Below are 15079 nucleotides of genomic sequence, written 5' to 3' on the forward strand. Positions count from 1 at the left end.
GTATGAAAAAAATACCAAAGTAAAGAAAAATAATATATTAATTAAAGAAAATACTAAACCATAGGCCTAATAGTACGTTTTTGTTGACAGGTTTTCATTAAAGGGCAAATATATAAAGAATAAAGGAAAATAGTAGTTATAACACAATTTTGAGTAGTTATAACACCATATAGCTTTCATGAAATGTGGCCAGGATAAATATTGTACAATTTATTTTCAAGAACTTAATGTTATGTATGGTCTATAGGTAGTGACAGATAGAAGAATTATAATGCAATTTTAACTTTTGGGAGACTTAATGTAGAAGAAAATAATTAAAGAGTGAGTTAATTTTTCGAATGAACTTTGTATTACTAACATTTTAACAATAATTTGGAGGTTACGACAGAGGATTTTCAAATGAAAAGTGAATGTTTCAATGTTTTGAATGTGTTCCACTGCCTCTTAAGGCTTTTCTGCACTTAATATAATTTTTTTTTGAGTGGTCACCTGCTTAATTTAGCTGCATACTTCTGCAACCATTTAAATACAGTCATTTGCTGTTATTACCCTTGACGTTTGCCCCTTGAACAATGTTTACTTTTTCTGAGCTACAAGGATACAAACTTAGACCGTTTCACGGTATTCCCCATGACTTCGAAGATCTGATTGTACATAGAAAATAAGGAGTAATAAAACAGAATCAATGTATTAATCTGAGTAATGTCAATGGGAAATGAGCAGCTAGAAATATTTATTTCAGTACGCATTGAATAAGGTAGTCCACTCATATATGAATATGGTAAATCCGAAAGTTATGCTTAACAAATTAACAAGAAAATCATATCAATGAACAGAATGAACAGAATATGTCAATAAATGACAATGTTAAAGAATACGTTAACAGATTTATTAAGTTAGTCTGGAGTATATTCAGAAAAAACCGCTTCACACTGACAAGTAACTGACAATGTCTAATGCGCAAAATTTTAAATCAATATGTTCTTCATATTTTAGCATTTGGATCGGAGATGTGGACACTAATGAAACCAAACAATCACTATTTGCAGACTACATAACGGGTATGGAGTGATGGATGATAGAAATTACCCACAAAGATAGGATCAGAAAGATTACAGGAGTGACCAGATATTATCGTAAGAGTAAAAGCTCAGAAGAAACGGTGGACCAGACTTATTGTAAGGAGAAATTATGATTGGTTGACAAAAACAATTCTTAACAGGAAACCAAAAGGCAAGAAACGATATAGGAAACGTTCTTGTACAGAAAGGTAGTCTGACGAAATTAAGAAGTACTGCGGAATATTGTCGAAAATATATACGTATAGTATACTACATAGATTTTAAGAATAAGAAAATAGATATACAACATTTAAACGTTCGGTACTTAAAAACAGACTACTAGAATAAACTTAATTCTAAAAGTTGTTTTCAATTGACAGATGTATACATTTAACACAGATACTACTGAATCTTCATGTTCAAGATGTTAAAGTGTAGGGTATAACTGAAGAGAAGTTTTGTATTGCATTAATAGAATGGTTAAAGGGAATCTAAGAAATCAAAAGAAAAAAATGATTGTTGGTTATTGATTAAATTGTAATATCTATCTATGAATTGGTATTTGTGTCTTATAACAAATTGATTTTGAATTTCTACAGTATTTCATATTGTTTTGGTAATATTTTAAGTTCATATATGTTTAGAGGTGTTGTTTGAACCATTGCAATTAATTTTAATAAAACGTGTATGAAATTACTAAACTGGTTCATATCAGTTTTAATATCTTAAACTAGAAATACAAATTATTGAACAAAGCAACGTTTATTTGAAAAAAAAAGTAATAACTGTGTAACAATTTCTCCAACTAACTGAACATATTCGCTTCATCAGATACTGTAAAAACAAGACTGAGTTGCATCTAAATATAACAGGCTCCCAGAAACTGGTTCTGAACGCTGATTGGATAATCAGAACGGACTCATTAGGAGTCAGAACGGAAATATTACTGTGTTGCTAGGAAAGTATAGAGAAGAGTTTAGAAAATTCTATTGATGAGCTAATTTTTTCTATTCAAAAGCTAACAAGAAGGTACAGTATGATATGTCAAACAACAGCAGAAGAACACAAAGTTGAAAAGACAAGAAGTAAGGTAAACATCTATCTAGTAATACCGAATATGGAAAACACGTGTCAAATAAAGGAAAAATATTAATTGGAATAGTATTACCATGACAAATAGCATCTGGAAACAATATATATATATATATATATATATATATATATATATATATATATATATATATATATATATATATATATATATATATATATATATATATATATATATATATATGAATATTTTACCACATTGGAAAAGCCACGTTAATAGAAAACTATTACATTACGAAAGTTCTTCAGGAAACAGGTACGTATTCATCGTAATAAACATCGGAAAGAAAAAGAGAACTCTATTAGCATACTACTGATGTTGAAAAAGAAGATAATCATACAGAGTAAGGTACACAAGTAAACTGCTTGAATTCAATCACTTAGTACGTGTGTCGATTCCAAAGTATAAACTTGCTAATAATTTATTTTCAAAAAAATTAAAGTACTTGAGCTTTTTCAAATAAATTTATATTTATATGCACTTTAAGTTTATATTACATATACACTTACTCTGAATCCATCTCCACAAAGCGATAAAACGTGTTAAATCCTTAAGATGCAAGAACTTACTATAAAAAGAGGAGAGACACTCTCACACAAGATAAATAACTTAAGCCAAATTTTTTTGGCGAATTTCATGTCAAGCAATGAGAGAGACATCTACGAAGCATATCGTTATGGAAAGGAAAAAAAAAATAGAACAAAAGACAGAAGTTTAGAAATGAAGGCCATTGAAGAAAATGTCCCATTACATCTACATGAAAATTACTTGTTTTTGTGGAACCTTAAGTAAAAGGTCATTGTTCATTAATAGAATCGAGATGAAGAAAATGCTATGAACTCTGCATCCCACGTTTTGGCACGAGACTGGAAATGCATGTCTTCTTCAGTCCCATCTGTATTTATGTCTCTGTCAACAATTTGTAGAACTTTAGTTGTTCCTTGTTCAAAGCAAGAGATTACGGTCAATGCGTAGGACTCGAAAACGGACTGCATTGTATGATTCATGCACATGAAATGTAGTGACATAAACGCTCAGCTCAAATTAACTTCTCGTAAGTATTTGTTTTGCGACGAATATAAAGTAATTAATTCAGTTATTGTTTTTGTTCGAATGTACAACAACGTTTTTTCCCCTAAGATGAATCTATACACACAACCAGCATATTATTAAGATCAATATGAGATTTATTTATTTATATTTCATATAAAAAGAAAGTCGTCTTGGACACGTAATACAAGACGATAATTTATATTCATTTAAGTAAAAATAATTCAAATCTAAAAAGAAAGAGTATCTTGACAGCATTTAAAAATATATGCTTCAATATATAGTTAAATCGCAATTCAAGATTTCTCAACTTTACGTTCATGTTTAAGGATCTCACCTTTCTTACATTGCGAGAATGTATTTTTAGCTTCAATTTAAACTGCACTGGTTTTGAGACCTTATATGAGAAAGCTATCGCAATTTAACGTTCATGTTTAGGTAGCAAACTAAATTTTCTACAATTAATAATTAAAATATCAAATTATTATAAGATGAATTGACATCGATTTCTCATCTGGTACAGATCTACTTCTTCTCCCGCATGAAGATAAAGTATTCCTCGTTGGCAGTAATATCTTGTAAAATGTTGTAGTATTCCTACTTATATGACTAAATTTCCTATTACTGCCACTATTCTAGGTTGGCTTCAATTTTAAGGTTAAACTTTGTAGATCCCAAAGCAAAAGTGAAATGACCATTATACTTTAATAATTGTGCCACATTAAGTTTTAGAAATTCTTCACTTGATTTTTAGATTTTTAACCCTTTAATTGGTAAGCATTGATACCATTACCATTAAAATATTTAGTTTGCTTTTAGGTTGAACCATATCTTCCTGGTCATAATTTTGTAATTTTTAAGGTTTTTTTTTTACTTTGGTTACAAAATACAGGGTGTTTATTTCAAAGCAACAATGCCATAAAATAGGTCTTATGTGTAGCTACTGAGCAGCATTGCCCTATTATGGTAAAATATCATAAGAATACTCTCAGTAATTACCAACAGTTTCGTTGAAATATTTTCCTACAGAGCAAGAAACCACAAATAAAAAAAAATGGAAAAAGAACTTTCGCGGAACGTAGGAAATAAAGCTTCTACAATACTAAATTTGACTGTCCCCTGTTGACGAAGATTAGAAGTGTCTAAACAAGCGTTCCGCAAATGATGTATATGAATATTGTATGAAAGCAATAATGCCAATTAAATTATCACTGAAGTTGTAATTCGTGCGGATAACGATGCGATAGAATGCGATGTTGCTTGAGGGTAGCCCAATAAAGGGTTAATCTATTATGTTTTAGTATTCTAACTTATACTACCTTGTTCTAGTATTTAGTCTTTCAAGACTGTGAAATATTAAAAATAAATGACTCTAGTTGCTACTAAGGATTTATGTAAATAGCTAAAGGGTTATGGTTGTTTCTACCCAGTAAACTACTTTTAAATGTTCTGAAAACAACACTTTTCTAATATACGCACCTAACATTTAACCCACATATAATATCAGTTAATTACACTAATTTATCTTTAATCCCTAGAAAGGTATTTACTTAGTTTTATCTTAGTATATGATATCGAGACTGTTTAACCGTCTTTTTTATTTCAATGTATAGTATTGATACTATTTACTAATCTTTCTTTTAGACTGTCTTGATTACAAGTAATTAAATGATTATGTAATTTGTTAGGTTGCAGAATGCACTTTATATTAGTAAATGATCATGTTTACAATCAAAAGTTCTTTTTAAAGATTCCATCCAGATGATGTTGAAACTTGCTCATGAGAGTTTGGCACTCGATTCATCTTCATATCTTTTAGAATAAATCAAAATCAAATGGATTGATAAAATGGAATTGTTTTTTAACACTTCCAAAAGAAGAAGAAATCTTTCCATATCACTATTTAAAAAAAAACTCTTTCTTAAACGTAAATTCCCTAGATCAGTGCTTGCCAAACTTTTAAACTACCGTACCGTTTTTAAATCTTCCTGTAAGCTACCAACCAAAAGAGCTACCAACTTTTTTAAAAAATCTTACATTTGCAATCAACAAATGGCAACACTGATCAAGGTGAGCTGACAGGAGGTTAATGTGATCCACCCAAAATGTTCCCGCGAGCTACTAGTAGGTTGTGATCGACGGTTTGGCGATCACTACCCTAGACAATCATCAGTGGTGGACCAAACAGAAATTCTAACAAATTAAGAAGACGCAATCTGTAAGCAGAACGTCACATTTTAATTAAGTGTTAGCGTGTCTTATATGAAAGCCTTTAAAGAATCTAAAATCCGTCGTGTTATGTCTGTATTCTTTATATTCGAACAATCCTTCGTATGCAGTTGTTTGCGTATATATTTAAATTCAAGGAAGAAGGAGTATCAGTATTATTATTACCGAATGTATTTGTTTTCATTAGTAGAAGGGTTATATTATTTCTTGATAAACTTAAATCATTTATTGAAAGTTTAGAAGTTCTATCTAAATATATTAATAACCAGTATGTGAACGAAACATTTCAGACTATCATAATAAAAAAAATCTCATCAATGGAATTCCCTATAAATGACATTATGAATTTTTTTCAAGGACGTGTAGAGTTATTCACAGGTCATCAGTATATTTAGTTCTATGATAACAGTCTATTTCGTAGTGATATTAAAAAGAATAACCTTACCATTTAATATGAGGTTTAGGAACTCCGTTGACTCTCACACGGAAATCAGCATCATGATATGCCTTAATTGTTTGATCTTCCAATTCTTTCACGAAAGACGGCGTTTCAGCTGAAAACAAATTAGAAATGATCTTATTATATTTAGCTTCTGATAGTGTTAGAATATTGTTAATTAATACTCTCAATAAATTATGTTCATATAAGATACTAATGATCCTTAAAATATTACAAAAGATTTCTTAGTTATTATTGAAATGAAATGAAATATTTCAGTTTAACATCCGGCTAAGGGAGACGATGATTAAAACAAGTGAATGATGATGGAAGAATGGGTGGAATTAGAAAGTGGAAGGAAACGGGAATACCCTAAAATCCCACGGACGCGATGTTGTCCACCATAAACTTACTTGGTCAGGGACCGAACCAAGGACCCTACGCACCAGAGGTACGTGCTTTACCACTGAGCCACCAGGTCCCAATTAGTTATTATAATTGCAATTATTTTAGTTATTTTTCATTGTAAAATAGTTGGTGATCTAAGTCTTATGTTGTCATAATTAAATAATTAATTTCGATTGGATTTAATTGCAATTTAGCGTCCCGTTCAGCAGCGAGGCTATATGAGACGTGGACCTAAAACTTAACGTGAGATTCGAACCATATGAGCTTCCGCCAGGAATCGAACCCGCGTCACCGAATCCAAAGGCGCGTACGCTATCTACATAACCAAGAAGGAGCTCTAATTAATTAATTTGATGACGTAATTGTCAACAATAAGTACACTGTTAATTGTATAAAAAATATTATTTTGATGATGTAGCATTATCCTTATACGTAGGAGAGCATGGTGTATCAGTGGCAGAGCCCTTACCTCTGGTGCATTGGGTTCTTGGTTCGATCCTCGTCCAAGTAAATTTATGGTAGATAAATCGTATCCATTTGTTTTCTCGGGGTACTCCTGTTTTCTCCCACCTTCTCATTCCACCAATTCTTCCATCATCATTTACTTGCCTTATTCATCGTCTCCCTTAGCCTAAAGGACATAATCGTGAGACGTTAAACTGAATTACTTCATTTCATTTTATATCCTTGTATGTGCCCTTCCCGCTGATCTGGTGGCTAGCACGTGTGCCTTTGGTGTACGTGGTCTAAGGTTCAATTCCCGGTGGGAGAGCATAAAAACTTAATTTTACTTTCTTTAATCATCCATCTCCTGTAGCCTAAAATACATAAGCGTGGGACGTTAAACTAAAAATTTCATTTCATTTCATTATTTTTATGTGAATATCTCCAGTAGAAAAAATGAAATGAAATCTTTAAGTTTTACGTCCCAAGGTTATGCCGGTTAGGCTAAAGGAGACGGTGATGATGATAGATGAGTGAAATGGTGGAATGAAGGAAGTGGGAGGAAATGGGAGAACCCCGTGAAAACCCACGAGCACGGTGTTTGTCCACCACAAAGTCCACACGACGCAAGCTGGGGTCGAACCAGAGACCCCAAGCACCGGTGGTGAACGCTCTACCACTGAGCCACCACGCCTTCATCTCCAGTAGAATCTCGATCTTACTATCAAAGAGCATTAATAAGCTTTATTTATGAAGCGTCTCTAACTTCAAATTAGCCCCAGCCAAGTGAACTTTGTGGTGGACAAACACCATGTGCGTGGGTTTCCTCGGGGTTCTCCCGTTTCCTCCCACTTTCTTCATTCCACCATTTCATTCATTTTTCATCATTACTGTCTCCTTTAGCCTAACCGGCATAACCGTGGGACGTAAAACTCAAAAGGTTTTCTAACTTCAAATTATAGTTTAAAATATTAGAAATGTTGGTGTTATGTGGTGCAAAGTAATTTGCAGCATCCAGTTACACTTTACATTATAACGAGAGCATATATACTCAGAACACATCTTTAATTACTCATTATTTATTCATATTATAAACTAATATACATCGTGTTTCAAAAAGAATGACCTCCTTTTGGACGGTAATAATTACGGAACATGAGACGTGCCGGCAAGAAAATGAGTGTTCTTTCAATGGGAGTGGTTTAAGTGTAAGAAAATCGCCGTTAGATGTTAGTTAATGCTTCTTCTCAGTTTGCAATCAGTCAGAAGTAAGATGGCGTCCGGTCAACAGAAGGCATTTTGCGTACTGCAGTTTGCAAAGACTGAGTCAGTAATTTCGGTCCAGCGTGCTTTTCGTCGGTATTTTGGATAGTCAGGATAGTGTGTTCGTTTCCTCTTTACCTTGTGACATAGAAGAAGTGAAGAACAGAATAACAGCCGCCATAACTGCTGTAAACGCAGATACATTATGTAAAGTTTATGACGGATTTATCTATCGTCTAGATGTTGTTCATGTTGCTGCTGGTGGACACATAGAGCATTTGTAATAGCATAACTAAAACTTGGAGATTTTGTGAGTATTTTGCAATCTATCCCATTTTTGTAGTATGCTTTTATTAATACATAGGGATTTTTAAAATTGTCATTCTTTTTGAAATACCCTGTATTTAAAATAAGCTATTAATCTGGCAATACGAGTATTTCTAAATCTAAAGTTGTTTTCATATTGTTAATTGAAAGACATTTAGAACAGTTAAATCCTCTAATTTTTATTTAGAAAATGTTATAAATAAAGATAAATCTAGACTTGAGAAAATTTCTACCTTCTTATTGTAATAAGTAAATTATAATTTCCTAATTTCTAAATTGCTTTTGGTCATTTCTTAAATAGAATCATTCAGTTCAATCTTAACTCATTTTTAAAACGAGCAAATCTTTATATTTATTAAAATAAATGTTTAATATTTCCAAGTCTTTTAAAACTTACTGTGGACTTTCAATGTTGCTTGTAACGTTGTTTCTCCTTGTGCATTGGAAGCGGTCAGAGTATACACACCATCATCCCCAAGACCGATGTTTGTAATCACTAAGCGGTAGATTTCAGCTACAATATCTGCAATAATCTGTGTATGTTCACTGTTTGTGATCTCCTTGCCACCTTTAGACCTATCAAAGTAAGACAATTTGTTAAACCATACTTGTAGTGCCCACAGGTATAAAATCTTATAATATCATTGAAAATAAATTATAATAGTTGTAAATAATTACCACTTTCTTCCCCATCATATTTATTAACAATTGGATTCTCATATATGTGTAATTTTGTTCATTTTATTATGAATCACAAGAAAATCGCGCAGAAATATTGATAAACGTGTTCACCAGGCTTATAAAAATAAAACTATGGGTTTATGTTTGCTAAGCGAATGCTTTGCCATGGAATACCAATGATGCAATCAATTTTCTGTCTTTGTTATTCATATAGCTTTTGGAAATCGTTCTAGGGATCTGCTATTCTGCGGATATTTCAAAAACAATACATAATAGTTAACTAAATGGCATTACAACAAGAAATAATACTTCTTTTTAAGTTAAGTACCTGATGCGGTAGTCGAAAATAATAAGTAAGATTTTTTTTAAAAAAATATAATAATTTCGAGTTCTTTATGACAAAAGTTTTATTGTTCAACTAAATTTGGTAAATGTTTCAAAGTATGGCTAACAGAAATGTAAAACATTTAAAAAATTTAAGTTACTTAATATTTTGAAATACTTATATTATATGAATATAAAACGAAAAACTAAAACTATAAATAAAACCAGAGGGAATCCCGTTGACTGGTAATAACAGTAATTCAGAGTTTCCACAGATACACTACAGAAATCTACACAAGTTGAAATTTATTTGTAATCAACGGCTTCATCTATCACATTTCTTTAATCTTTGTTTTGTACTTTTTAATAAGTTATTTTTTATTTTCCTTCTGTTGAGTTATTTGAGTTTTTACTTATTATTCTTCTTAACTTATAAATTGAATATGATTAATGTACGATTAACGTTTTTTACGATTTCTTTTTACATGAAATGTGTTAGAGGCTATACTTACCAAACTACTTTGGGTTTGGGGTTTGCCAAAATAACGACTTCGAACTTAATGGTTTCATATGGAATAGTAGTGATGTCCTTCAAACCTTCAATCTCAGGTACGAGCAAAATATCTAATCTTGCCTAGAGAATAAACAGAAACAGAAATTAAAATTAGGAGGCTGTACTTTAGAAAGAAGAAAAACATGGTTGGTGGGTGGATGGGTGTGGGAAAAATCTCATAACAGAAACGAACACAATGACATGGTAACCTTCAAAATATGAGTATGGGTAATAATGGGGAAACTCAGATGAGCAGAACGGTAATCAAAGATGAAGCATGAAATAGATGGAAAATATAAAGAATCAATATTGGGGGAAATGAGAGAAACAGTTTAGGGCATTCCTTGAGAACTTGTGTTCTGAGATTTTTAGAGATCATTGTGAAAGGAAGACGAGGAAGAGAAGATACTGATGAGCGGTATAGAAGAGGCCAATCCTTTCGTCAAACAAAAAGATTAATGGATGATTCTTGTGAAAACACAGTGAATGTACACATACGTAGGCTGTCCAGAAAGAACCAGACGTTTTGGCCTATCGCGGCAGTGGCGAGGCTAGACTAGCCATCTTGACGTCAGAACGTTGCCACACTCAGTACGCATCCACCTGTGGTAGCATGAGAACTGTGACACTCTTACTGTGCTTTTTGAGACGGATTACAATGTTCGCTGCAATAGAAAATCCTGCCTCTTGTGAGGTGCGGTCTGTGATTCCACTATTGTGAAACACTGAAAAAGTTAAGGCGCGCGATTCAAAACAAGTGCCGGGAGAAACTTAGCGCGAAGGTATTGTTTTCATTAAGACAATGCACGTCCACACACAGCCAAGCATATCCAAGAGTTCTTGGATGGTTTTGGATGGGAGGTCTTTGATCACCCACCGTACAGCCACGATTTGACACCGAGTGACTATGAAGACATAGCTTGCTACATAACTTTTTGATACGGACGCCGGTGTAAGCCAGTGGTTGAAATCACAGGCGGCATATGTCTACAGCGACGGTATTGAAAAAAATTGTGCCACGGTATGATAAGTGCTTTAATTTGCATGGCAATTATGTGGAAAAATAGTTTAAGAGTTTATCTTTCAAATGTCTATAATACAATTTGGTTTGTTCATTCTGTTACTTTTTTATTTCAAAGCGTCTGCTACTTTCTGCACAGCCCACGTATGTTTCGTACAGAACAAAATGTTATAATTTGAGGTTGTATCTCTTTCTTGAAAAGAGTTTTTCATAATTGAACAAAACGTTTGATAGTCAATTATGATATCACAAGAAGAACGTCTCGAACTATTGAATGCTAGCAGCTGAAGTACTCAGCGTTCTCCGAGTAAAATTCTAAATAGCCTACGGTACCTCCAAATCTACCAAGAAAACTCTGTATTTATAGCCATAACAACTATACCCTTTTCAAGTAAACTTGCACATACAAATTCAGCGTCTCTTATGAAATACCATATTTCGTGGTACTAAGAGCCGACTTTATGAAAAAGGTAGGTTGTATATAATGATTTTATGTCGATACACGTATTCTTAATCTTGGCGTTCCGGCAAAAAATTCTAAAAGCCTACGTCTATTCCCGAGAGTTAAGTATGTCAAGCCAATGATGTAGATTTGTATAAAACGCAAATAAACAAATATTTATTTTTATATACAAGAAGATTTTTAGGTCACATAATTTTTCTAATATCATATTATAACAATATGTTGTACACTTTTAGTTATTCTTAACTTTTAGCAATAAAAAAAAATATAAAAGTACGGTTTAGACTTTTGTCCACATCCTTGGAACATTTCATAACAATAAACAGCACTTTTCAAAGATTTTTTCTAGTTCTGGTACACTTAAAAATTACTTTAAAATAACATTGAATAATAGTTTTGCATAATTTGAATAATGAATTATACTATTTCAATGATATTAACTAATATTTTAATAATTATTACAATTTTCCAGGTTAAGACTCAAAACAGTAAGATAGTAGCAAGAGTTATCATTTTTGAACACTTATGCTTACATTGCACAGTACATAAAAAATGTCGCTGAGAACTTAATTATTTTAAAGATTCTCGTATTGTTACTTACTGAAATTTTATATTTTGACTCTGCTCGTTCAATCTTGTTCACGAAGAAAAAATTGAGGTTAAAATACGGTTATAAGAATCAAAGAAGAAATGAGTCTACATAGATTTAAATATAACAGCTAATGCTGTATAAAATTTGCCGTTCACCTATTCCACTACGATTTCTAGAGCATAGGCTGGTACGTTTTTGAAAGGAAATCTGCATAGAGTAACATTCTCTATCCTTTCTCAATCCTTTTATCCATATTTTATCTCAACCATCTCTTGAACAAAACTGACGAATATAACCAAAATACAGAATTTGATTGAACAACAATTAGCAGATAAATATGTTTGTATTAACATATTGCTAAATTTCTAACATTTCAATGTGGATTTCTATGTTTATTGTTTCTAACTATTAATATATTCCTATATCGCACCAGAATACTGTACATCACTCAGTTAAAAGTCACTCTTTACAGAAAAGTATAAATACTCAAAAAGTCTCTTCTCATCGAATTGATTTTCGATATTAATATTCTGGGAATACGTAAATACACGTAGTATAAGTATTCTATAAATTATGAAGAGCTCAATTTAAAAAAAAAATATATGAATCAAATAAATACAGTCACGCTATAGTAGCATATATTCCATTACAGTAACGCTATCCTAACAAATTCTGACCAGAGTAATACATCCTAACTATATATAAAGCTACATGAACTCACTCACTGACATAAAATAACGGGTACTTTCGGTAGACGTGGAACGTTGAAATTTGGCATGATTGTGGTTTTTTGGGACTAACCCACAGTAAAATTGATAAAAGTGAATATTTTTAATTTTTAGGGGGTCTAAAGGGTAGATGAAAAAATTCCCCACGTTATTTAAATGGACCTTTTTTGGACCTATAAGGCCATGTTTTAGGCACTTGAATTAGAATAAAACCATGAAATTCGGTATGCTTGTACGTTTTATATAGAATTATTTAACAATATCACTAAAAATAAAAAAAAATGAATGGTTACATTTAGAATGGTTTTATGGGGAACTGAAAATTTTTTCCCATGTTATTTATATCGGACATCTACTACACTCCAAAATATTTAGGCACTTCCGGCAGGATTAGAATGATTGTAGCTTGCTGATGTAGAATGATGAATGAATCTAGAAATTTGGCATGATTGTAGCCCTCCAGAACAAATTAACAGGAACATTCCCAAAACTAAATATTATTAGTTTTTAGAAGGTCTAAAGAGAGGATGAAAAATTCCCATGTTATTTAAATGGACGTTTTCTTAGGATACAAAATCTTATTCTTTAGATGCTTGAAATAGGAAAAGATACTTGAAATTCTGTAGTATTGTGGGTTTAAGAGGTACGAGGCCGTAGGTCAAGCAAACGCGGGAGCCTTGGGGGCGGAGCTCCCAACTAGCCAAAGACTAATCTACTTATTAAAACTAAAACATATTATTTTGGTTTTAATAAATAAATGTATTATCCTGATCAGAAAAATTCTACTTATTTATGGCATACGATACCTTCCCTATGAATCATAGTATCATGTTCTTTCTTTTTTAAAAAAAATTGAAAGATTCAGTTTTGAAAAGCATACTGCAAGTAATATAATTTTAAAAAGCAAGCTGTAGGTAATGCATAAAGGACTTTCATTTTCATAAAAATAATCACTTACACTAGATTCAGTCTCTCCGTACTTATTGGAAGCCTTAATCTTGTATTGACCAGTGTCTTTATGTTGACCAGAAGGAATATGAAGAGTGTAAGTACATTCTTTCAAGCCTTCTTCAATCTCTTTGATAGAAACATCTAATTCCGCATCTTTACCTGCTTCAACCTTTACATCATCATGGAACCTATAAGAGTTAATTGGAAATATATTTTTATATTTAAAAAATTGTAAATAGCCAATGATAAAAGAGTTTATTTAGTTTATATACCTGTGGAATATTAAATTTAAGATTCTTCATGAAAAAATATTACTTCTTTACGAAAAGAGAGGAAAATAAATTTTAACAAAGACTTACAGCGTGGCTTTGTAGTATTTTCAGGCTAAAAAAAATAATTTGTTATGTGCAGTAATTAATTTTATACTAGATATCAATTTAAATGTCGGCGTCGTGGGCAATATTATACAGGAATTTTATCGTATTTTTTTCCACTAAGATAAAATAGAACTCATATGTAAATTACCATGTAATATCTGGAGCGGGATCTCCTACAATTGTCGTAGTCAAAGTAGCTGGTTCGTTCTTCTTTACAGCCACATTTGCAAGGGGAACTTTCACTTTCGGACATCTGAACTCATGGACAGCTAGAATATGAAACAAAATTTTCGCATTTATAATTCTATACAGATAATAATTAATTTACTACGTATCCACACGATTTTTCTTGGAATTCTACTCACTTGAGAAAAGAATTTGGCTGAAGTTTATTCTTGTAAATATTATATATAGTACGAGAAAAAGTAAAAAAATAAAGGAACTTTCTAGGGAGTTTCTCGCACAAGGGTTTGGTAACACTACTAGTACCCAGCGTTGAATTAGTGTCGTCTGCAACACTTCTATGCAATGTGTCACTCTTATTCCCCCGTTAGTCGTTGGAATGTAGCAGATCTTAACCCTACAACAGCCAACCTATTCCTAACATAAAAAGCCAAGGTGAGTCGAATAGACTCACATTGTTGATAACATATTATCAGACCTTACATTGTGTTGCAAAGTATAATTTCGTGTAATAATTTTAAATGTTTTTTAACAACGTGTAAGTATACAAACCACGCATTCGTACCGACATCATATCTATAAAAAGATATATATTGAACTACACATAATTTCCAGTCGTATAAAAATTATACGCGATAAGTCCATTGGACTCATGTTGGTCGTTTAGAGATTAAACATGGCAGCTCCTTTCTCGATCTGTACCAATAAGGAAATGAGGACAGTGATTCGCTTTTTGTTTGCAGAAGGAGTTAAACCTGCGGAAATCATTCGTCGAATACAAGCGTAGTATGGTGACAGCTGTTTACCGCGAAGCAAGATCTCAGAGAAAAAACTCTTTATGTGACTAGGAAAGATCGGGCAGGCCATTATCACG

At 32.2% G+C, this 15079-nt stretch overlaps 1 protein-coding gene across 9 annotated transcripts in view; it reads right to left on the reverse strand.

Annotated features, from left to right (window-relative positions):
- The window catches only part of Obsc (Obscurin), a 633182-nt gene that overhangs the window by 93420 nt on the left and 524683 nt on the right, over positions 1 to 15079 (reverse strand). For all 9 annotated transcript variants that reach the window (XM_081756092.1, XM_081756083.1, XM_081756059.1 and 6 more), the window contains 5 exons: positions 14171 to 14291; positions 13653 to 13833; positions 9850 to 9971; positions 8730 to 8908; positions 5897 to 6005 (listed from right to left, as the gene is read on the reverse strand). In XM_081756092.1, coding sequence (XP_081612218.1) covers positions 5897 to 6005; positions 8730 to 8908; positions 9850 to 9971; positions 13653 to 13833; positions 14171 to 14291 — 712 coding nt within the window. The remainder of the gene's footprint in view (positions 1 to 5896; positions 6006 to 8729; positions 8909 to 9849; positions 9972 to 13652; positions 13834 to 14170; positions 14292 to 15079) is intronic.

This window comes from Thermobia domestica, chromosome 1 (genome assembly GCF_964235325.1).
Source record: "Thermobia domestica chromosome 1, izTheDome1.hap1.1, whole genome shotgun sequence".
Lineage (NCBI taxonomy): Eukaryota > Metazoa > Arthropoda > Insecta > Zygentoma > Lepismatidae > Thermobia > Thermobia domestica.